The sequence below is a fragment of the Photinus pyralis genome, unplaced genomic scaffold (genome assembly GCF_008802855.1).
Source record: "Photinus pyralis isolate 1611_PpyrPB1 unplaced genomic scaffold, Ppyr1.3 Ppyr1.4_LG1, whole genome shotgun sequence".
NCBI lineage: Eukaryota > Metazoa > Arthropoda > Insecta > Coleoptera > Lampyridae > Photinus > Photinus pyralis.
Genome location: NW_022170249.1, coordinates 8,421,071 through 8,447,110, shown reverse-complemented (window position 1 = coordinate 8,447,110; position 26,040 = coordinate 8,421,071). Strand labels below are relative to the sequence as shown.

Sequence of the window (26,040 nt, the reverse complement as noted above, 5' to 3'; positions counted from 1 at the left end):
GGTTCCAAGCCGTCTGGACATTCTGACTGGTTCCAATGAATTGGCTTCGTGTAACCGTTAATTTACTAGGTGGGCCAGGAAACTACTGGAAGTCCAGCTATCGGCCTACTTACTGGCCTCGTGTAAACGGCGGCATGAGAAACGATATGGAATCATTTTAGTTGTTTAGTTGTTTATCGGCGAGGGCAGTACATTTAGTTCTAATAAACGACGTGTCTAGGGAAGCTTGTTTGATGGCGCTCAAAAGATTTATTAATAGAAGCGAATATCCAGAAGTTCTTCATTCAGATAATGGATCGAATTTCTTCGGGGCAGCGGCTGAACTAAAGAGTGCATGGGACACTTTGGATAAGAAAAATAACCGAAGATCTAAGTGTACAAGGAATATGTTGGGAATTTATTCCGCCAGCTTCGCCTTCGATGGGAGGTGCTCGGGAGAGTTTAATTCGTTCGCGTTTGTGCAGGTTCTCGTCTTCGACACGGATTTTTGTTGCCACCAGTACCAGCAGTTTGTTCGATTTTTTTCGGAAAAATTAAATACCCTTATGATCTAGCTTATGATATTGCGTACGAATATCTTTCAATTCACTACCACTTATCTAAGTAGTTAGGAATTTTTTTAAATATAATCAAGCGAATTTGTTCAAACCGTTTTTGGCCCTGTTGTTTGCATGAATTCATGAAATAGGTAAATTTCTTGTTTATGGTCTTAGTTTTCCTAACATTCATAAATCAAATTATAGAACCAACTACCGAGCTTAATCATAACCCTCATTTGAAAATCTAGATCTTGAAGGGTTATTAAAATGCCGATCAGATTAGATTTTGAATGTTTCCTATTAGAAATCTAGTTTGTATTGAGAAAAATTAAAGCTTAAACACGAATTTACTCTTTATATAAGACAAAGAGACTACCACAGCGTTTTGTTTGGTTAGTATTTGTAGAACTATTGAAATTGGGGAAATATTTGTGACTTACAGGCCGATAATTTTAATCGAAATAAATTCCCCAAGTGGCGTAGTACGAATTTATAAAACTTTGGACGGTTTTCAACCGGTAACGCGATAAAGAGTAAATTTGTTCACTTGATTGATTGCTCACGCAGATTCTTGTGGTTTATTCAGTAGCCGGTGGACACAGTGGGAATTCCAAAACCCGCGGAGAGATCCTGCTGCGACGGTGGCAACCCCCTGCTGTTGCGACACTATATCGATTTATCCCTGCGGCCATTACACACCCTTCCTGCCACAAAATGGTCGACACATTCACAATATCTCCGAATCGTATTTTGTGCTTTATTCCCTTTTTTATCTGTTCTCATTCCGTTTGATGTCATCGTATTTTAGTTGCGAACAGAGGGAGCTTTTTTCCGTCGTCGCGATGTTCCAGATCTTATCTGGCGCTCGTAATTTTTCGAAATTCGTACAAGAAGTAGGCAATATGCGCGCACATATAATAGCTATAATATTTCATATCTCAGTTTCATCTTTTAAAATAACACGATTTCGAAGGAGAAGATCCAAATATCGTTAACGCGCGTTCGGTCTTGGTCCACGTGTATAATTAGATATGGTAATGCTCGGCGGGCGGCGAGGGCGAAGGCCTAATGAAGGGGGCTCGAATCGGTGCCCGAGGCAAACGTGTATACACGCGATCATCTACGGTTCTATGCTTATCAAATTTGAAAAAAAGCCATGATACACTACCTAAATGAACGTCGCTCGGTACTTATTGGCTTAAATGTCTTTAGTATTGCCTCAAAAAGTAAACTGTTATTATGACTTAATTATACTACAGTTTAATTCAATCTACGCAGCGACGTTATAGACGCATATGAAATTATTACTCAGGATTGCAATAAGCAAATCAGAAAATGATTGGAATAAGACCCAGTTTTTGAACATCACACTTATCCATTTAACCGTTATTCCAAAAGGATTGGTGCGTAAATAACGATTTTAACATTACATCAGTGCATGAAATTTGGTTCTTTTCGACACAGCTTCACTAAATAAAGGTGATTAGCCAAAATTTATCATTCTGTGGATGCACTCCCAACGAATATCTTGCATTTGCTGGTTATCAATTAGACCATGTAATTATTTTTCAGTTTACGTGTTAGGGATGCGAACTTGAACGAAATAAGCTCGAAGTCAGTATTTCAAAAACCACGGTTTAATTTTCCACCTTTCGCCACTTCTTTAAGAATTGCTATGAGGTGGAGGGGGGCACTAAAAGGAGATCCACGTGTACCGACATAATAAGCTTCACACTCTGGGATGAACACAAATAGTAGCGCATTTTCGTTTTTCATGAAGATTCCTAAGCGAATTTATATTTATTTATTATCCCTCTCTTGTTCTGGGCTCTCAACAGGCTTGCGCCCAATTACAGAGTGATCCGCATAATGTTTTTTAGAGGTGCCTCTGCAGAAGGTCTTAAGTTGTTATAGTTCTATACTACTCCGGTATTTACCTTACGAATTAGGAAAACTGCAGAAAACCTAATTCGGAGTAGCCGGCAGAATGGAAGACTGGCCATTCCTATAAGATTTCGAAAAAGATTACCTATACAGCGTACCACGGCTAAAGGGTACAAAAATTAATATATATTCTTTAATAAAACACCCCGTATTTTTTATCTCTCGCAATGCCCATTTTTCTATCTGAATTCAAAAATGTACGCAATGATACCTCTAGTTTAAACCATTGTTGAGTTATTAACCAATTAAAATGATGGTTATGATTACTTGCCTTTTGGAAAACTATTACCAGTAAAGTCACTAAGTGGCATAACTACAACTGTTTAATAACTCAACAATGGTTTAACCTTTAACACTGTATACTTTTGAATTCAAAAACGTATGAACATTAAATAAAATGCAGGGTGTCCTATTAAAAAATATTATTACTTGTACCCTTTAGTTGTGACTGTGTTTTTTGAAACACATTAAGAGGACACGTTGTCACTCTGCCTCCAGCCCTACAAATTAAAAAAAAATGCCCCCCCCCCTCCCGTCCGATCTAAAATGATATTTATTTGATATCACAAGCTAACAATCGGAAAGGGTTCGCCAAATTGGAGGTCTACCAACCCTCCTCTAACTATAACAACATAATGTATAAAACCGAGGCCTACGATATTGTAAGTATCGTAGGCCTCGATAAAACCCATGGACCTGAAGAAACAAAAATTACATCCAGTAAAATCCAAAAAGATGGAATAATTTGGAAAAATACGAAAACGGAATAATACATACAGTGTGCAAACCAAACAAGGTACTCCTATACCTTTGGGAAAACTTTTCAAAATTAGGGGAGGAGGGTAAACACGCGTTCTACCCTTCATGGGATTATAATAAAAGGTCTCAGTAATTCGTTTCTATACAAAGTATAACTGTCTTCTCCGATTCCTTGATTGATTTTATCTTACATAGTACTCTAATTAAAAGGTTTCAACCTCGGTCTCAACGAAAGGAACTGTCTACTACCAACTACTACCCTTCTCTCTTGTCCCTTATCAAAATTTTTGTACTTTTTGTGAAAATGTTAGCTCTTTTCTCAGTTTTTGGTTGATATCTCACAAAGGAAGCATTTTTTGACGAGCCTATTTTATACAAAATTAAAGTAGACAACATTTCCAGTATTTTTCATGTATCACTTTTTTGGTTAGGCTATAACCATTCCACCGCTAGAGCGCGTCAAAAACCAACATATGCTCGGACCCAGTATACTCTAGGGCCCAGGCACTACATCAATAATGAATAATATAGGGAAAGTAATTGAAAAAATTAAATAAAACACTAATAATCCACAATAATATAAGGCTGTCATCATCAGCGAACAACCAGTTGTTAGCTGATGATGTCGAAACGCGTTCGTAATCGAGGTTGTAATATATTGTTGTGGTTTATTGGTGTTTTTGCTTTACTTTTGCAAATTCAACAACCATAAGTAGTTTCAGTGCTTCTGATGAAAAGATGAAAACAAACCAATAAAATGCAGTTATTACTAAAATAGTAATACAGCTGATCTATTCCCATTCCCCGTATTTTTTCAGGCGGCGGAGGGGTCTGTATTGAACAGAAAATTCGCGTAAGCTTGTACATTCATACTAACTACTAACCGCTGTCAAATGAAACCTGAACCCGCGGTAAATTCTCCTTTACTGGTACACTTACATTTCTAGAGCATTTCACGTACAAGGCCCGCGGGCCAGGTTTCATTTACTTCAGGCAGGCAAATTTATGCTCCATGTGTGTGATGTCGTTTGTTTTTTTGGGAAAATAAGTATTACACTCCCTGGTCCTCCTTATCCACGCACTTTCTGCAATAGTTTCAACAACCGGGGAGAATGCAAAGCCCAGTTCTTAATGGTATTTGAGAGGCATGTCTCGATTGTCACGTTGTCGCAAAGGACCCCTCCGTTAATGCACAGATTGGTGCAATAGAGGCCTCCTTTTTTGCAGCTACATTTTTTCCACATCTCTAAACACGTATCTCATGATGACATCAAAGAGATTGTCGGTTCCAGGCAATTTGTTGCTTATTTCCAACCCCAATCTTCGGCATCATTGTCAACTCCCAGCCATTGTTGTACTTGCTGATACACCTTAGAAAAGTGCTGTGTGGCAGCAGCAGCTAATGGTGGTAGCGCAGATATTTTTGATGAGGTCGTAAAGGTTGCTTTCTTGTAATTAATGTACCTCAGACGGTTTATCGACGGTTCAGTCCTTCCTCTGTAGCCGAACACGTTGACTAGCAAACTCTTCTCTTTTACTTCAGTGCTTTTTGGGGTTTCCTCAGGTTTTTTTGGGACAGGTCAATTCGTCCAGGGTTAAGTACTTTATACACCAAGAAATGGGCGCTATAATCGATCTCGTCCTTCGCTTTCGAAATAAAAACATGAAGCGGTATTGGGTAAATAGAGGGTGTTGCATCTTTATCTTCGTACCATACTTCGCACGACAAAAAATCACAGTGCGCGCCTAGTCTTTAGTATATAATGCGAATATGTTTTTCTTTGGTGCGCTCTAATTAACGGCGGAACGGTTAGTCTTCCAAAAGATCGGTATACAGTGTGTCCCAGATCGGGTGGGATTGCATGGGTAACTTTCTTATTATTAAAGATAGAGAATTGGTTAAATGGACAATGTTTTGCTTGCAGTTTTAGATGCTTATTTAAAATTTCCTTATTATATGGAAATTCAAAATGTCGAATAGGTTCTAAGTAAATTCAAAAAAACTAAAATTGGTCATTGGACTTTCGGAAATTTTAATGTCATTCTGATTATACTCTAATAGTCGAATATCATAGATATACAGGGTGTTCAACGACGAACTGAGCCGAGTCCATTATTACATTATTCTACAGTATTTTCGACCACTTCCTTTAAAAACTAGATGTCCCCGCGGACATACACTTTTAACCACTATCTATGATAGTTTCGTATCATAACGCAACATAACAGATTCTTATGATAGGGATTATTTAGTGATGTGGATTGTAAAATAACGATTTGTAAGTTACATAAAAAACGGTTATATTACGCGTAACTCTACAAGAGGCCGGTTTTTTTAATGTAATTTATGTCTTTTATGAAACTTACGTAACTTACGTTTTTAATTTAAAAAAACCGTAATTTTTGTAAGTTACATAAATGTAATACCTATTTGATACATTTTGATTGGTACTACCACAGACCATCAACGGTACTACCAACGTAAACGATTCACCATTGAATTTAGTTTGGTGTAATGAAAATGATACAGCCTCTAATTCGCGATCTGAAGCTTCTTCTTCCAAACGACGCGTGATGGCGAAATACCTACTGCTTGGGTATTTTATTTAATACACCAAAATATATAATTTAAGAAGTGTTTTTATTTTCAAAGACTCACAAAATTCAAAAAGGTTTATACAATATTGAAAAAAAACATAAAAAACATAAATGACAGGTAATTTTACAAAAATATTTGTAAATTACATATAAAAACATAAATTACTGGTAATTTTATTGTAAGATTTAGGTTTTTTAAAAAAAAATTATAAGTTACATAAATTACATAAAATACATAAACAATTGGTAATTTTACACGTAATATTACGCACTCAAAAAAAAACGTGTAATTTAAAATCACTAGTTTGTAGTCTATAACTTTTGATTGAGAAGTCTGATCGAAAAAGTACGAATTGATTTGGATTCTACGCACCCAAATTAATAATAAAAAGTGTTTTCCCGAGAAATTTTGGTGTAGTCGATTTTTGGTAAAAAAAGGAAGGTTATACACTGCTTTTTTTTGAGCCTTGTTAAATATAAAATTTAAAATTTATTTTATCGCTTTGCCTATTTTATTATCTCTAGGTGCAGCGCAGAGTGCAGTTTTAAAACTCACTTGCCGAATATTCGTTCAACGCTACACACGCCAACTGCATCAATTTCAGTTTTATTTTGTATTAATTATTGTTATACGTTTATTTATACGTCAATTTCACACAAATCTTTTCTTTCCGATCCTTTAATTTGTGTACAGATCATCAAAGACAAAATATTTGGGGGTAAGTCATTTTTTTATTATTTTATCACTGAAAGATTAATCAAAACTACAGTCCGCTTTTCGCTTTTGTAACAAGCCTCGAACAAAAAATTGTCTCAGATCGACCCGGAAAAAAAATTTTCTTATAGAATGGTGCCTGTAGAATCCATAATTTCAAACAGTTCCAAGATTGGGCTACTAGTTCAAAAGTTACAGTCCTTTGAATTTTTTTTCGAAATTGGTTTCTAGTCTATAACTTTTGATTGAGAAGTCTGATCGAAAAAGTACAAATTGATTTGGATTCTACGCACCCAAATTAATAAGAAAAAGTGTTTTCTCGAGAAATTTTGATGTAGTCGATTTTTGGTAAAAAAGGAAGGTTATACACTGCCTTTTTTTGAGGCCCGAAAAACAAATTGTCTCAGATCGACCCGGAAAAAAATTTCCTTATAGAATGGTGCCTGTAGAATCCATAATTTCAAACAGTTCCAAGATTGGGCTACTAGTTAAAAAGTTACAGCCCTTTGAATTTTTTTTCGAAATTGGTTTCCGATTATTACAATGGTATTCCACAGTTCATTGAGCAGGTATATCTTTTCGTGGAAAAACCTCCTATTTCCATAAGAAATTAACATATATCTTTTTAACAAAGAACTATTTACCCATACACTTTCTCACAAGGGATCTCACGGCTAAATTGCCACCTTCACTCAAAACAAACTGGAGTAATAAATAATATAAGAATCTCACTCGTGCGTTATAATTATAAATTAGGAAAAGTTGACATTTAAACCAAACCTCATACCGACATGCACGGCTCGAAAGGTTTAATAATAAACGGTTTGCACCTTCCTAATGAAACGTTGTAATATAATTTTAATAGATAATTACTATAACGCTAAACTCCCACTAAACTGGGCTAAAAAATTCTTAAAACACACACACTCATAATCTTGCTCCAATATTAATAACACGTTTTAGCGATACAAATGACCCATACCGCAAAAGAGCACCTACCATCAAACGAAAACGGCGTTAACGTAAATTCTGCACGCGGAACAAGGAGAAGAGGATATAACTTTGTGAAAAAGATGAGGAAAACGAAAGGTTAACATTGTCTGACCACCCTCACTTTGGCGCTAGGTCAGATGAAGTCTGTATAATTTTGAACGTTTGACCTGTGATTAGGCGGTCAGGACAGTCGGCGCCGGTTCAGTTAAGTGTCTATTTATTACGCTAATCACAGGGTGAGTTTGATATCTGAACTTTAGTGTATATGCGCTTGTGAGGGAGGGGGCCCCGGTCCGCGCGAGGCGGATCCTCCGGTTACGCCCCTGGCTCACGACTTTGAATCGCAGTTTTTCCTTCTGATGCGTGCTCAACGTATTCAATGTGCGTACGGTACACAACGGAAAAATATGCGTACGGCATAAAGGGGTTAGATACATTATCTAACTAAACGCTACCTGATATATACACGAAATCGTCATGCTTTGAAACCATATTTCAGTGGTCCTTTAGGGACAAAACCGTACGTGCAGCGCGGAATATACGAGGGGTTGTAATTGATAAATGTCTGGATAAAGGGTTAATGCGGGGTTTAACTAAATGCCTTCGGGCGCATTGTAGTTTGAATATAATCTACGTGGAGGCTGTACGCGGCTTGCATCTTTATAGGTAACTGTTAGCTGAAGGTATTTAGGGGGTAAGGCAGATAGGTAGTTGAATTATCGAAGTAAAAATTATACTAAACCCATATAATACATTCAAAATTCACTAATGCAGACATGATTTTACAAAAGTTGGCTGAAAAACTGTTTTCCAGTGACCACAAAATCAATAGAATGCGTATACGTAAAACCGCTTAAAAATCTTTCAATGCTGAAAGGTTTAATTATTGCAACATATTTTCAATTTGGTATTCGAAAGCCTTGTTTTCAAGATCAATGCTGAATAGTTTGATATAGTTTTCTCTCTGTCTCAAAATAACGTGTTTCAATGAAACAATTTTCAAGTTCCCTATTCTGCAGCTATATTTGTTTGAAGTGCATGTAAAATATATGTAAGTATTGAATTTTCTCAAATAAAATACCAGAAAAAGGTTTAATCCTTAGGTATACCGTAAATCAATTATCCAACAGTAGGTACGTATAGTATAATTACAACTTCTAACAGCACAATGAATGCGCAAAAACAACTGAATGAAGAACAGTGTCTCGACATCGGCATGCATGGTGCAAACCCAAAAGTATCAAATATGGTCATATGGTGGTAGCGGTTCCCCAAAAGTCCCAAAATTGACGCCCTTATACTAATCACAACACATGTCTCTTTTTGAACGCCTTACAGTTCTGATGAACAGCAAAAAATGTGGTACATTATGTCGTCAATGAAGTTATGATAGATATTCACGCAAGGCGCGAAATTTCTGGAATCTATACCACCTGCATTGCTGGATGTAGATCATATAGTCGATCACAACACCAACTTGCAGAGCAATTAAATGTAGCCCAACAAACCATTTCCAGCGATGCTACATATCTTTTGGGATTAGCGTACGCGTGGTATCATTTGGTATGAACTCCTAAAACCCGGTACAACATTACTAGGGACCGTTATCGACAACCTAATCGAATTGAACCAATTCGTCAAAAAAGCTTGCAATAAGTTTCTTGGTGCAACGTGCCACCAACCCACCAAGGAATGGGAGAGTTGGGCTAGTACCTAAATACTTCGAAAAATCGAAATTTAAGGAGCATTTCATATTACTTTTTGACAATCAGTCTTTTCCCCTTCTTTCGACCCCTCTCAGTCCGAAAATGCCTGTTACCAAAGCGAAATCTTGCTTGAAAACGTGTTGTTACGTTCCTTTTTTTTCGTTCAGTTTGTCGTTAGTCTTGTCGCCTTCGAAACCCCTTTATAAGTTTTATTTTGATTTTATTTTAGGTTAGGATTTATATTTAGTTTTAGAATTAGGGATTTTTGTTTGGGTTTCGTTGGTGGTTGTATACCAGTGGCGTACCATTCTATAGTACCTATTCATTTTATTTCTTTTAGGACTGTAAGTTACGTTTGGAATTCGCCGTATATTTTTTTGTGTATCTGTGATGCTGTTTTTACCCTCGTCCTATTTCTTTTGGCTCTTTAATCTTTTCCTTATGATTTTCTACTCATTTATCTTTCACCTGCTTTCTACGTTCTGTGTCGCTTCTTTGGTTTCCTCTGTAGCGTCATCTATCGTTTGTGTATTGTATTAATTTTTCCTGCTTTACGTTTATTTTCCCGCCTTTTTGTTATTTCCGCTTAGTGTCCGTTACTTTTTGATTTTTCCCCAAATTTCGTCCTTGATTGCGTGATCGTCTTCCTTTTTATTATTTCCGGAGGCCATTCTAATACTTATCGTTTTTGCTGTGCGTGCATGAGGTGCAAAAGTTTTCCAAATTTTTTATCCAAGCTTAATTGGGATTTAGCCTCTTTTTATTGAGATCTCCAGAAGCTCGGAGAAGTTTTTATTATATCGATTATCGAGCCGCCCATATTTTGGGGATTTAGCGATCTCGTAAAACACGCCGTATTGGTCTACGATTACAATCTTTCGGTGTGCGTTTCCGTTTCATCGTTTGTAAGTACCCCCTTGTGTAATTTTTGTTGTACATCCTGTATTTTTTTTTGTAGAATTGTATTTAACTCCCTGTAGTTCGTCGCACACCGGATGACTCTTCCTTAAGGCCTCCACCACCTTGTGAGTATTTTTTTTTGGTTTGTTTGTCGTTTTGCGTGTCATTATCTTTCGTTCCCCTTTTAGGGCCTTCTTTTCTGTAATTTAATTACTGTACGGCGTCTACCTACTACCTTCATGTAAGCAGCCCCTAAACGACACCATCAGCCGGATCTGAAGACACGAAGACGCCGTTTACCCCGTTTCCGTTCCCCTAATTCATTGTTCCTTTTCTATTCAGTATTTCCCCTACCGCTTAAGTTTCGTTCCTCTATTCTTAATCCTATTTTCCCCTTGCTCTTTACCGTCCCCTTTTCTCTATATAACTACCCTTAACGTCGCCTGCTGGACTCCGCGAATAGAAACTGCAAGTATTGTATTGAGTTCGCAAATTGTTTGTTATATTTCCCCTTTTGCTTCGCCCCCCCCCCCAATCACTCCAAGTAAATAAATACATAAATAAATTAAAAATCAAGAAAGGTAACCCCACTGCCCGTATGTAATGTGAGATCTCACAATAAGCAGTAACCCAGTATCTTAGTAGTTTGGTAATTATCTATATTTTCATTGAGTGTTACCCTTTATACCATAATTCCTACCTAGCCCCCATCCCTTCTTCCTCCCCTAGATTATTCTTTTCCCCTCAAAAAAAACCCTAACGCAAATAGTTTGCTTTTATTATCATTTTTTTTGAGTCACAATTTTGTTATACCTATAGTTTGTTTTACGTCCCAGGCGAAATTAAATATGTTATGCTTCCTGTAATTGTCGTATTTCTCCCCTTCTTTTGAGCCCTAATTTCCTCGACCATCGGAGGGCTAATTTCTAATTTTGGAGCACGGATCCCTAACTGGGAAAAATAAAAATTAGTGGCGCCTTAAATTTGATCTATTACCCGCCTAGTCTCTCCATGAGCAGCCGCAGCCGTGGTTAGGGCTATTTGTTCCTTGCTTCCCTGACTTATTTTGTGCCCCGTTTACTCTGCGTCCTTGACCACGTTACAGTGTATTTAGTCATACTGGTGGTGTTTCTACGTCACTGAGAGCCATCTGTAGCGTTCAATAAGGAAAAAAGCGCGGGCATTTTTAATATACCACTTCGGGTTGAAATTTCGCTACGGTCATATGCGTTTTCGGCCTCAGCGGATTCGAAATAGGGGGAAGAGACCAGTTCCCAAAATGTAATATAAAATGCCTATCAAATGTTAAAGGGGGAGGATTTTTCGAACATTTAACTAAACTTTAGGCTTAATCACCAAATCTGGTATCATTTGATTATTTATCATTTGTTTGCATCGATAGACCATCCACTGGCCGAGCAACGTTTGACTTTCTACGAAAATGTGGGAAAATGACTCATTGTAAAATGAAGAATTGTTTAGTGAGGCATCCACAAATTGCATGAGAAATGGGAAAACTGTACCTATAGCTAGCAATGGACTTTGAATAAAATAACTTGTACGGTTTTCTCACAATAAACATCTAACTTCTAACTAAAAAATTCGGTTGCATATTTGTAGACCTCTGTAAGTAATGTATACACTTAAACAATCAACAAAAGAAACAAAACTATTTGACGTAGCACAAAAGTTACTCAGAAGTAGAAAGTAAGACCGCATTTGCTTCAAAATTTCGTAATTTCAAATCGCGAGGGGTGGTGGCATTTTTATGCGCGTTAAAAAGTTTCTTGTAAAACTTTTAAACATGATCAATCAAAATAAACAAAAATATTTGTTGGGGTTCAAAAATTGCACCCCTCCAAATGGATACAAGGTAATAAGTCAGACCGAATTAGCTTAAAAACTATAATTTTACTTCAAATGAAACGCGGCCGTGAAAAGTACAACCACAGATTAGTTGTAGTTAATCTGTGGTACAACTAAGCGAAAGTCAGGCAACATTGGAACTATTTTAGCTCAAATCAGAATTTGGCAGCAAAAAGAACTTCAAGTCGACGCCGACGGCATGAACGATTACTATGGCTAATCGATCTATGATTGCGAATCATCCTGTATACGCCTTCTGAATCACTCTGTACCGATACTGTCGCGATACTAAAAGATTTAAGAACGGTATCCACAGCAACGATTATAAATTAATTTATGAGTTTTAGAAATTGACAGTTACCAATTTTCTTTTTGAAACCAAAAATTTTAGTGAACACAAACTAATGTCGGACGAATTTTACAATACCTGGTGGATTACCACAAAAAAACAGCTCAAGGATTTACGGATAAGGGATGCCGTTTTGGAAAAATCCTGCAGCAGCCCCATAACGGATCGAAACATAGCCAAATTTTTCATAGGCGGTCTTTTCACGCAGTACAGCTTAATAGTTCAGAATCTTTGCGGTTGTTTTGATATGCTTACCACAGTAAATATCTTTCCGTATTGTAATGAACGCTAATTACGCTCAATGATAGGCGCAACGACGCTTAACCATTGGTAAGCTGGTGGATGCTTCAGTAAAGCGACTAAACGAATTGAAGGAAACACTTGTTCAGTTAGACTTTTCTGAATACATATACGTAGATGGAAACATCCTGGAGTGTAAGCTAATTCCCCACGACGTTGAGATAATGGATCCTAGGTTAATGTGTGAAAGGTCATTGCATATGGAAGACTTATGGACCGCGATTAAGGTAAACCGGTAGATCTCACGTTAACCAGTGATGTTAACTATTGCTAGAGAATGGAGAAACGATATATGTACCTCCTGCGCCCCCTCCCGACGAAGTAATTGACGCGAACACGCAAACACCTGACGAAGACGAAGAGGAAGAAGAAGGTGACCATAAAAAACTTAAGAAGAAAGTGTAAGCTTCCAAAAGTTAACCAGTACGTCGCCAATGATCTTTACCCCGGCAGTGTTTCGGAAGTAAAATTTCGGCCTCCTGTTATAATATTAACCCCAGAACAAATCGCCGAAATGGAACGGCAACGAAGGGTTACCGAAGCGGCGAAGTTATTGCAAAATCACGAAAGGGCGAGACAAGGTCGAATATATTATAATGACTTGGACGTCCAACGTAAAATTCGTTTTCAAATCGCCATGAGGGTATACAAAGAAGATGCCCCGATTGAAACCAGAACAGATGCTGCCATATGCATTCAAAGAGTGTGGAGGGGATATATAGTCAGAAGAGATCTTGGTATCGTTGAAACACGCCGAAGACTTTTGATAGGTAGGTAATGTCGCGTGTGAAATTTATAAACGTCGACAATTAGGAATGACGGACCCTAGCTGGAAGCCGATTAGCGAAAAGATATTAATGGAAAAAAATGCAGAATCCCGTAGGAAAATCAGGTATCAACGATTTCGCGAGTACGTTCAAGCGAGCATCGACGAAAGGGCGCGGATTCTTCGAGTTATAGGTCCTCGTCTAATGGAAGACATAACTGATGAAATTCGCGTGTGGTTTCATAAATGGTACGACGACTGCCTCAACTTTGATTATTACCCTACGGAAGATATGGGAGGTTCCATATTAATTGTTCGTGGTGAAACCATAACCACAACCGAATGGCTGGAAACGCGCAACAGAGTTGTTGACCTTAAGGCGGAAAAAGCGAAAAGAGACGCGGCGAAAAAAGCCGAAAAAGAGCGGAAGAAAAAAGAGAAGGAGCGGTTGAAGAAGGAAGCTGACGCGGCAAAAAAGCGCGAGAAAAGAGGAGAGATCGAAATTAGATTTCCAGATTTCGCCGCTGAGGAGTTTAAGTTAGGTTTTAAAGAGGAGGAGGAATTATGGGATAATAGAGAGGACTCGCCAAAGCCGTACCTCGACATAATTCGCGACGAAGGATGTTATGAATTACAACTCGAAATTCGTCGACAAGTTGACGAGCTTATGAGGTAAGCTTCACATTTCTCATGCAAAACTACCACCATGCTCATAGAATTGAATTGGAATTACTGAACATTGCTCTTCAAAAGGATGGTGGCAAGAGGCAAAAACGGAAGAAGGAAAAGAAGAGGAAGAAGAAGGTTCCTAAAGACCCCACGGGTCATCGTTCGATTGAAGATTTATTCCAAGAATTAGTTGACAACGGAATAATTCACACTTATCCGAGCGCCAAATTAAGCGATTTTCTAGGCGATTACAGTTATGGAAGTTGGGAGGCCCGCAAGGCGGGTTTTGATCCCCCTCAAACACTGGGAGACGTACGAAACGCTGTAATGTTGAATTGCATCCTACCGATGGGAGTTGCGTCTATGAAGAAACCGAAATCTGTTCTAATTGCGGGACACTGCCAAAGCGGGAAGCATTTACTTGCAAACGCAATCTTTAACGAGACACAGTGTGTACTATTTGACCTCTCATCCAAAGTATTGGTGGGAAAATATAGAGAAAAGAAGGTAGACAATAAAAACGGTATCTTTTAACCGCCACTCCTTTTGTAGGACATCACCATGCTGGTACATCTCATTAATAAACTGTCACGCCTTCTACAGCCGTCGATAATATTTTTTGATGGTGCCGAAAAACCTTTTTATAAAAAAATTCCCCCGGATGAAGTCGCCGAAGATCCCAAGAAATTGGGAGGCGTCCTAATGAAGGGAATCATAAAGCCCATAACTCCCAACGATAAAGTGTTGGTCTTGGGGATTACCAATCAACCATTCACCGCGAAGCCTCAACTGAAGAAAGCCTACGAACGGGCAAGAAACCTCTTCGTTTACTTACATTTTTTTCATTTGCGCTTTTTTTAGATAATTTTAATTCCGCGGACGGACTACGGCAGCCTTTATTTGTATTGGCGGCAGCTGCTGATGGCATATCATGGTGTCGATCGCAATATGAACCTGTCGGAGCTTGCACTAGTTACGCGAACATATCCGTTACCTGCCATCAAAGCACTGATCGAAAAAATTTTGAATCCAATTCGTATAGCGCAGTTGCAGTATAAACCGTTGGACGCCCACGAATTCGTGGAGGTTCTTTTAGACGAACCGCCACCAATAATTGATAAATTATGGACGAAGTATCTCAAATGGTTTAATAGTACCCCATTGGCAAAGAGAAGAGCTTATCTCATGCGTCTCCAAGAAGCGAGCAGACAAGCTGCAGAAAAAGGTGCGAAGAAGGGAAAATAATTCTGCCCTTCAAAGTGAAGACCTCATTGATACTTGACCAGCGGACAGATGGAAGTGAGAGATCAGACTAACAATAATTGTCGTTTATATTAAATTTTATATTAAACTTTATCCCATCTTTCTTCTTTTTTTAAGCGTTTATCGTAAACAATTATGATGATGCCCACGATAACTACACACCGAAGTACTTGCAGAACTACATGACTTTAGGGGTCCTCACGACACGTATATATGGACAAGGTCCAAGTTCTGCAGAATTCCAATGGAGGATTTTCATGAAACAGTAGCAAATTCATATAATTAAAACAACCGAAGAACACCATGGATCTAGAAACTCTACAGAATCACATACGAGGTTGCACAACGAAAACGAAACAGAGTGAATAACTCGTAAGGAAATAGTTTTTGGAAAAAACGCAAAAATACACCGATTTTGGTTGGAAGGGGGGCATGTTTTACTTAAAAATGTACACTTCGCAGACGCATATTTTCCGAATTATCAAATATCGGATGCCGGTCTAGATTTTCCTTGAACATGCTGGTAGAATTTTTCTGTCAAATGGGAAATGTTACTTTTTTCCTTGCGAGCTAAATATGCTTTGCCTGTAGGCATATAAAACGAGTTCAATTGTGGGTTCTTGTAAAACATTACGTGGTACGTCCACGTGGTATGCTGGCCAAGTGAAGAACGAAAAAATGAAATCCATAATTTGTTGAAGAAACAACAAATCTCTCCTCGTCACATTGAAATACCGGAATCTATATCAGTGCATAATGTATATAATTGTATGGGGTAAACTGAATTTTTTGCTTTGTTGATGTAAAACAAGAATTGTAACATTTTACACTAAAAATCTGCATGGTTTACCTACCCATAACCCGATGAAGGTCAATTTCTACGATTTGGAATACAGTTAGATAGGTATATATATCATAAATAATCGATTGTATTTATTATGCCATCGTAAGTTTGGATATATAACAATGGGTAGTCGGCCATATTGGCTACTCAAGAAGCCATGTTGTGTCCCTGGGCACATCAAGCAGGCCGCCTACGATGTACACTTGATCACAGAGATCAGACCGCACATTCCCGTATATTATATTCATCTTTCATATCGCGACCACTTTGACCAGTACAGTACCTGATTTAAATATTTTTCTTATCCATAAATCTTAGGCAGTTCTAAATCTGTTTTACTATGTATCGCCTCGGGCGGTTCGTGGGTAAACTTATTATGGAATTTTATATATCAATTGTTTTGAGATGAAAAAAAAATGTTTTCTAAATAACTATTCAAAATAAAAGAAGAGATTACAGGCTGACTACGAAACGACATAACTTATGATTATAGTTATTAGTAAATCTCGTGGCTTTACTGTAAGATTCGTTTATTTCATTTCTCTTGCAAAACAGTGATTTGGTTTGTGCATGCCATTTACTGCCTTTCAACGTGCATTATTACGCAATTAATTATGTATTATAATAGCACTTTGCATTCCTTTCACATTCACGCGAAATGTTTTTTTGGGGTACCCCGAAGGTTCGACAGTACTCCTTCGCCAATTATTATCGATCGGTTTAAGCGGCGAAAAACAACACAAAAATATTCGGGTCAATCCAGCGTTTGACACGAAAACTCATCTACTTATCTTAGGCATGTCTGGGAATTGTTAAAAAATGTTATTTTGTTCCGAGTTTTTATATATCACCACACAAAGAAGTGTCCGGTAAAATTGCCGTTCGCTCTTAATACAGTGCACCCCTCTCCAGCTTACAACTCTAGCGCCCGAGCCAAGAAAATAGAGATTTTTTTGAAATTTTAACCACAGATGCTTCTAGTAAAGACAAGCATATCGCATATAGTAAAAATTAGATGCGCGCATGCGCAGATTGTATTGTCACCTTACGAAGTCTGTTAAATTAACAGCCTTCAATTACAACTCCACTTCTTCTAAGCGACAAAATAGTGGTTCCCTAATTGTTTGTGCTTGTCGTTTCAAAAAAACTTCAGTGGGTCCAGGTTTTGATTCCGAGAAAATAAAAATGACCATCGGGTAGGGTCTAACGCTACGCTCTATGTAATACTTTTTGTCTGTTTTGTGCCAAGAACTAAGAATAGTAGTAAACCCAATTATATATTTTTAAATTTTGATCAAGGGATTAATTTAATAATTAATTAAATTATAAAAAATAAAGAAAATGTTTTAATCAATATTTCACCAAACCATAAAACAAATTTTAAGCAGTATTAAATTTTTATTCTTTAATTAACTATGAAAAATAACCTAAGAATTTATTATTTATTAAATGGCCAAAAAAGCTCAAGAGGGTTAGAGGCTAGTTTTATGTTTTCTGTAGTAGCGTATCTAAAGAGTAGAAAAAATTGTCGGGAGCTCAAAGAGATTCAGAGTTGATAATATGCTGGAGTACTCTCTCGAGATCTCTCGATTTTAAAATACGTATGTATTGTATGTGTTAGTGTTTGAAGCTGTTGGCATCTCTTGATGCGATTCTATTCACCCATGAATTCGATGCATTCATCCTGGTCAATTACTAAAACATGCCCCCGGAATATCTTGAATTAAGGAAATTCGCCCAAAGAAAATTCGCTACATAAGTCATAGATAATGTGGAATTTTTGCGCATTAGTATTCAGTATGATTCGTCGATGACAAGTCAAGGAAACGGTTGATTACCGCGGAAAATATACAAGATATCAAAAAAAGTTTTACACAAAACCTTTAGGGTCTTTCACTGTCTATTTAGCCAGTAATAATTTGAATTATTTTAATTTTAATTATACATGTGATCGAGCTTTAAAAACCACAGAATATAAGAATAAATTATACTTGGGAATCTGTCTTACCAATTGTAAACTTTCTTCGATATCGATTTGCGCACCGTGAACGTCTTATCCACCATCAGTCCCAGTTCGGACAGACATGGTAGTCGGTACTTGCTTGTGCCCCCCCCCCCCCCCCCATCCCATAAAACGATGACATACAGCTTTTGTATCGGCGCGGTGCAACCTTCCGTTAAGGGAAATAGGTCGACCCCCCTCCTTCGCGCATTTTACAAGCGCTTCTCGCCTCGCACGATTTCCAATCCAAATATACGCATTTTCTGTTTCTTATTTAGCATTGAAAGCTTTATTCCAAAAATGTTTCCTAAATTTTTATAAATTTCTATTTTTTAAACCGACATTTTTTTATTACTAGTGAAAGTAAGCATGACACTTCAAATATGTAGGTGAACGGGGCAGGGGAGGGGAGATACAGGTCCCCTAATTCAAAACAGTAGTAATGTAACAGTGAGACTAAGATAACAGTTGCTTAAAAGTAGTTTGCAAGAAATAGGTAATGTCCCAATATTTCTTTGCCTGGAGGAGGCACTGTAACAGCCCCGTAGGGTTTTAGGGATATGGCTCTTAATTTGAAATACCACATTTGAAGGTTCTCATATTCAATATTTAAAAGAAAATTTTTATAATATTATAGCGAAAATCGCTTCAAATGTTGCTTATAAAGAATAATGTTCCAAACCTACTCCTTTTTTTGACTGGGGGGTATTGACTGGGAGTTACTCCCCCTCCAGTTCTTATAATTTAAACCACTTCAAATTGTTCATAAATATTAGATCCAAACTCGCTTCAAATATTGTTTATAAATAATAATGTCCAAAACCTACCACTTCTTTTGACTAGGGGTTATTAACTGGAGGGTAGGTACCCCCATATCCCCCCGATCGTGTATTCCTTATTGTAATTTGAAGCAACTTAAATTTATTAATAAATCTTACAGAAAAAATCGCTTCCAATGTGGTTTCTAAAGAGTAATGGCCAATGGGAAGTATTGCCATTGCCACACAACAAAATTGCATTTTTAAATGGAACAGCTTGTATATTATTCGATTTTTAATTCTTCTCTCTATTTTTAGCAATATTGGTTAGAAGCATAAGGTAATCTGTATTTGCCATTCACCAGGACATTTATCCGATAGGTATTCTTTCACGATTGGGGCGTTGTGCGCGGATGCACCATCCTGTTCAAACCAACAGTTACCAATCTTTGTTTCTTTTTGTGCGCCGTACATCATTGTGTTAGTAATAGAAAAAATGCTGCTCAATACTGTATGTACTTCTTTTATGGGCAATATAGAAAAATAAAGTTGATGATGATTTCTCCGAAACGGCACGTTGTATTGTTTCAATGCAGTATCAAAAAAACCGCGATGACTCAAAAGGAGGAGGCATCTTAATCATGATACGTAAGAACATTGCATTCAAAGTCATTACTTTAGATTCTCCGGATGATAAAGTCGAATTATGTAAGATTCGTTTAACCGACATTGCACCTGTGATTGATATTACTGTTTGTTATATAGCCAGGGGTTATTTATCACAGGTCCAGTGGAATTCAATATTTTCTCATCTTGATGGAACTGTCCCGAATCTGGTTGTAGGCGACTTTAACTCACACAATATAAGCTGGAACTGTCGCAATACTAATAGTAATGGTGCAAAGCTCGCAAATTGCGTAGATGATCACGAACTTTTTTTAAATAACCGTGATACAGCCACTCGTATTAATCCATCTAACAATCATTCCAATATTGATCTCATTTTCTCTACTTATGATATAGCTGACAAAGTCAATAATCTAGAAGTCTTTGACGATCCCCTTGGCTCTGATCATCTTCCGATATTTTTCACTATTAACTTAGATAAAAACTTATACCATAAAAAGTCTTTTAAAGTTAAAACACTCCGTACTGATTGGGGTAAATTCACTACCGATCTAGTAAAGAAGTTCTCGACATTCTTATCAGGCGAATTTGTTAACTCTGAACCCAATGCCAAGTATGAGTCCTTTATTGATACTGTTAAAAATTGTTTGATTGACAGCACGCCTAAAAAAAGAATAGTTATCCCTTCCGAATATAACAATCCTGTTCCATGGTGGGACGAGGAGTGTAACAAAGTCAAAAGACTGCGAAAGGCTGCTTATAAAAAATGGAATTTCAGCAAAATGATGGTAGATCGTATAAATTACAATAGAATTAATTGTATAGCGGTAAGAACTTACAGAACAAAGAAAAAAGAGTGTTTCAAAAAGTTTGCAGGAACTATAAATTTCAACATTAGCTCTAAGTTTGTCTGGAACAAAAGCAAAATTTTTAAAGACAAATGGACTAAAGTTCAACCTACCAACGTCAATAGTAATCGTCAAAATCAAACCCAAATATAGAAAATACTATTAATAGGATATGCCCTCCATGGTGTGAGACGGAGCCTGATTATCTCCCCATTTGTTCAGACATCAATAATCTGTTTTTTGATCAATCTTTTGATTTTGCTGAGCTCAATACAGTTTTAGATTAAAACAAAAATAATTCAGCAGCGGGAATTGATGGCATTGATTATGAAACAATAAAAAAACTCCCAATCAAATACAAGCTGCTGCTCCTTGATACTTTCAATGAAATCTATTCAACAAGTTGTTATCCCGAATCATGGAAAAAGTCTTTTGTCTTATTTATTGATAAACCTAATAATAGATGTGTTAGACCCATCTCCTTAACTCCAAGTCTGTGCAAACTTTTTGAATCTTTAGTAAAAAATAGGATTGTGAACATTACGAAATCCTTCCTAGCAGTCAATCAGGTTCTAGAAAAGGAAGGTCCTGTACTGACAATATAGTTGAGTTTACACTTAAAGCACAACAAGCAATAAAAAATAAGAAAGATTTAATTGCAACTTTCCTTGATGTGCAAGCTGCATATGATAACGTGCTCAGTGACTTACTTTTGGACAAATTAGCTGAAATAGGGTGCTCTAAACTACTAGTCACGTTTATTAAATATATCACCAGTAATAGAATGATTTTCTCTGATTCTCTTAAAAAGGAGTTTAGACTCGGTCACAAAGGAGTTCCACAAGGTGGTGTTTTGAGCCCATTGCTGTATTTAATCTATGTAAGGGATATTACTGAGGGCGTTCCTAAAACTGTAACTATATCTCAATTCGTCGATGACATTGTAATGTAGGTACTGTAGTTATGGAAATGTTGAAAAGTCTAAATCCCTTGTTCAAAAAGCAGTTAATATCACAAATGCAAATCTAGGTAAAATCGGTTTGGGATTTGAACCTGACAAAACTGCCTTTCTTCACATAAATTGCAAAAGAATTAAACCTGGTGATACAGTCCTAAATCTGTGTGGCAAGGACATTGTCTCGTGTGAGTCAATCAGATTTCTTGGCTTTGTTATTGATTATAAACTCAGTTTTATACCACACCTAAACTCAGTTGTAGCAAAATGTGCTACTAGATCCAACATTCTAAAATTTCTATGTGGCGTCAAATGGGGTTCTCATCCAAGCACTCTATTAATCTTATATAAAAGTTTTGTTCGCTCTATTATTGACTACTGTAGTTTTGTTTATTTCCCGACAGCCACTATTCATGTTGAAAAATTGGAAAAAGTCCAAATTGCTTGCCTAAGGACTGCCTTAGGCCTCAGGAGAACAACCCCAAATATTGTCGTACTTGCGGAATCCAAACTGCAGTCAATTCAAGAACGCTCAAAAAGTTTGGGTAAATGCTATTTCACCAAAATTCTGTCCAATTCTATCTTACCTTCCTTTCAAACTATCCAGTCCATTATTCACAATAAAAATGGCAATAGAAACACAATTAAATTAAATGAGAAACCTAATCTCTTAAAACAGTGCATACTGGATGTTACTGATCTTAATATAAAAGCGCACAAGAACTATAACATTTATTGTTTTGATTACAATGTCCTTAAAACAAGCCTAAATGTTAATTACGACCTAGGCAAGCACATGAAAATAGCTAAAGATCCAAATACAATCTTAAATGCGTTTCTCAGGGAAAACAACTCCCACGTAGTGTTCACAGATGGCAGTAAAACAAATGACCAAAGCAGTTCAGTAGGTTCTGCTTGCTTTTATGTCAATACAAATAAGAAATCTGGTCAAGCCCTACCAAAAGATACGTCAATTTTTACTGCAGAATGTTTTGCCATTGGAAAAGCTTTAGAATCAGTTAGAAATAGTCAAGTTGCCAATTTCGCGATAGTATCTGACTCTCTAAGTGCGCTCCAATGTCTAGGATCAGCCAAAGTTAGTATAAATTTAAATTTTTATATTCTCAAAATAAAATACGAATATAACAAAATTATGGCAAAAGATCCAAGCAAGAATATAGTCTTCGTATGGTGTCCATCTCATATTGGCATATTGGGAAATGAGGCTGTCGATGAATTAGCAAAATCTTACACAAGTAAAACCCCTACCCCTAACTTTATAATTCCTTTCACTGATTTTTCGCAGAAAATTAAAAAAAACTTCATATATTAATACTAATGATTACTGCTTAGAACAATCCATCTATAAAGGTTCCAAATATTTCAAACTTTTTTACAATGACTCGCCTAAAACTTGGTTCCACAAATCTAGAGTAAATCGTAATATTACAGTACCCATCAATGATTAGATGCAGAGCGGATCACTACAATCTCGCTGCCTCATTGTTCAGGGTCAATATCGTAGATGATCCAAAATGTGCTGCGTGCGGTGATTATATAATGAGGATCTAAATCATGTTTTATGACAATGTGATCTTTACAACGATCAAAGATTAAATTTAATTAAGAATATTTGCAGAGACAAGACATTATTACCGCTACACGTAGACTACCTATTGTTTTATCCTAACTCTACTGCTTGTGAACACATTGTTAAATTCTTAGATACGATCGGTCGACCAATTTAGTTATATATCTACTAAGGAAATACTATGTAAATATTATTCTATGTTTATTTAGTTTATCTTTAATAAAGGATAGCTGATATAAGGCTCCTACAAGCCTTGAAAAGCCTAAAATAAAAAATTAAAAAAAATTGTTTCAACTCTTTCAAAGGTGTCGTGTAGAGCTCAAAAAGTGGCAATGAGAAAGTATTTTTTATTTCTTTGTAGGTATCTGTTCAAATAACACCAAAAAAAATAAAAACAAAATCGGTAAAATTCAATGTTTCTGACAGATCTTGGAAAGTATTCGGAATTTTTTGGTTTTCTTTACAACATAAGATACCTCTATAATTCCGCATTTTTTCTCTAATTTATCCATTCATTCGAAGATCCCATACGATAAACATTCTTATGTTGGACACGGTGTATATTCCCATATCCTACCATGATTAAAATACCTATTGCATTTTGCACGAAAACTGTTGACACTAAATGATGTTTGACGTTTCTAAGGTACCTTGATGAACTACCTATAGAATTTCGTTTTGTGCATTTTAATCTAATAATTCCTGTTTTATGAATATTACGCTTCTTACACAGTTTGCTTAAAATGGAGCGAAGAATGTATATATCGAATCATGTACGGTGTTCCATTAAAAAAAATGATTTTTGGTGTGCCACGCATTTATGATCAACCGTGTTAAATTAAAATTATTACTGCCTATATAGTAGACATTGAAGAACCCCAAAACATTTTCGATATCTTGTATATTTTCCCCGATAATCGACCGTTTCCAAACTTATCAGCGACCATCAATGTAGGTAGGTAATATTTAAATTTTAAATTAACGCTGAGATAATTGGGTTTCTACATATAGTTGTTGAATGTGCTAAATGTTTTTCATATAGAAGTGTTACCATTGAAATGAAAAAGTAAGCGTTTGTGTTGTGTTGAGTGTTTTTGCCCAGCAAATTTGGTTTTTCTTAGAACTATTTTTTCCCCGGCTTTTGAAATGCAAAATGTCCTCGACACGGATTTCGATGATTTTAGAAAATGTTAAATTTAATTGTGTCTGATGTCAAGGCAATCCTTAAAATGAACTTAACGCCGTTGTAATTTCTAACAAATTATTAACGGTACAACCGAGGGTAGAACCAAATAACTAGCAAATGTCCTCGTCGGCACTAAAAAATGTTTACATATTTCCAGATATCCAAAACACAAAATCTTCTTCCGGTTTACAGTTGGATCTAAGTAACTAAAGCAATTCACCCTATGATAAACCACTTTAATCTTACCCATCCTGAGAAGTGCTTGTGCTACATTGAATTAACTGTCATACAACGAAATGACATAAAATTGATAATATTCAACTTCAAAGAATGATAACAGTAATTTTAAGCAAACAGCAAATTCTGAGTAATTTAGAGCTTTGTTTACCTATCGTTTAAAGTCCATTGCGAAAAGCGCGAATTCATACTTTTTATTATACTAAAACACCTTAACTTTATTTCCCTTTATAAAAGCTCAAACCAACATTCATTCAAAATTCAACAACATTCTCGGCTAATATTAGTATCTATTACAATTGGCATTGAATAACAACACTATTCAATGCGGTATTACCTATAGGTATATGTCATATAAGTAGATATACGTACCTCTATAAAGCTCAGCTCAGCTCAGCTGGCGTAAAAGTTTTCAGAGCAGGTGCCTTAACATAATATTTATTGAATTAGGTACAGTTTCACGGCAAAAATGACATGCGGGAACCCTTCCTACTTAGGTATGTAAAAAGAGCACAATAGACACGAAGATAAGTCCGCAATTGCTAACATAACAGGATGATGAATGTTCGTCCTCCCCCTAGTTCGGCCCTGGAGGTAACTATTTGTTCTCTATAACTTATTACTACTTTTATATCATAGCGTACACCCACAGTTGTACGAAGAAGTAAATCAAAGGATGAAATTGCAGGTTTGTGATCGTGGTTAGCCTCTGGCACGTAACTCGGTGCACCAATAGCGCGACTTTGTTCGCTTTTCTCTGACCAATGGCCGCTAGTGTTACCCCCGGCTCGCAGCAACATTAGCCAAAGGACTCTTACACCTTTTCAATCACACAGTGCCTGCAAACCTGCCTAAAACCCACATAAACACACGAAATTATATTATATAAAAGTATTTTAATAATCCTCATGCGAGGAACGAAAGCGCGCTTTGGGCATTCGTACGTCCGACTGTGATAAAATCTATTTTAATTTGTAAAAATTTACATAATCTCTACGGTCTGTGCACTGCGCGTACGTCGGTTTTCCAGTTTTTCATTTAAATCTAAGTGATCATGTTAAACAAATATTGTGCCGTTACTGTTTAGTGATTTTCTTACACGTTGTTTTATTGTGCAGATTTATTGAAGCACCATGGAATGATGTCTCGATTCTATTTGAATTCCAATGCGACCTTGGCTAATTACCAACAGTACGAAGTAAGTGAACAAAAAATCCTTTTTTTTATATCCAGCGTCAGTGTACACATTAATCATTATTTTTCAACGAGGGTAACTCAGTTTAAACAAACGATTAACCGCGCGTCTCGAAATGCATAGGTGGCTTGCAGCACTTTTTTAATTATTAACATGTCGATTACCTGCCTACTCTTTTATTTTCTTCATTAACCTCGGAGCCATCCATAAAGTGACACGAACATTTTATTAACCTTTAAATTTGTTACCTATGCCTATACCATTAATCGTCGCAACCTTTACCGACAGTACCTATATTGCATTGCAGGTAGGTAGGTACCTATTAGACCGATGTTCCGATTTGCATCTTAAGTGTAATTGGCTGTCAGCGCTAACATTTTCCTCGGGAATGCGTTATCCTTAGGCAAGGGTCAATAAATTATATTTTCTT

The 26,040-nt window shown here is 36.8% G+C and overlaps 1 protein-coding gene across 1 annotated transcript; it reads left to right on the top strand.

Annotated features, from left to right (window-relative positions):
- The first annotated feature begins 12,356 nt into the window (after positions 1–12,356).
- LOC116160164 (dynein regulatory complex protein 11-like) lies at positions 12,357–15,456 on the top strand. Its single transcript, XM_031473299.1, has 8 exons — positions 12,357–12,628; positions 12,678–12,896; positions 12,946–13,070; positions 13,123–13,439; positions 13,483–14,107; positions 14,152–14,611; positions 14,657–14,914; positions 14,966–15,456. Exons 1-8 carry the CDS (start codon positions 12,425–12,427, stop codon positions 15,347–15,349), a joined length of 2,592 nt encoding a protein of 863 aa, XP_031329159.1. The 5' UTR covers positions 12,357–12,424; the 3' UTR covers positions 15,350–15,456.
- Positions 15,457–26,040: the final 10,584 nt, after the last annotated feature.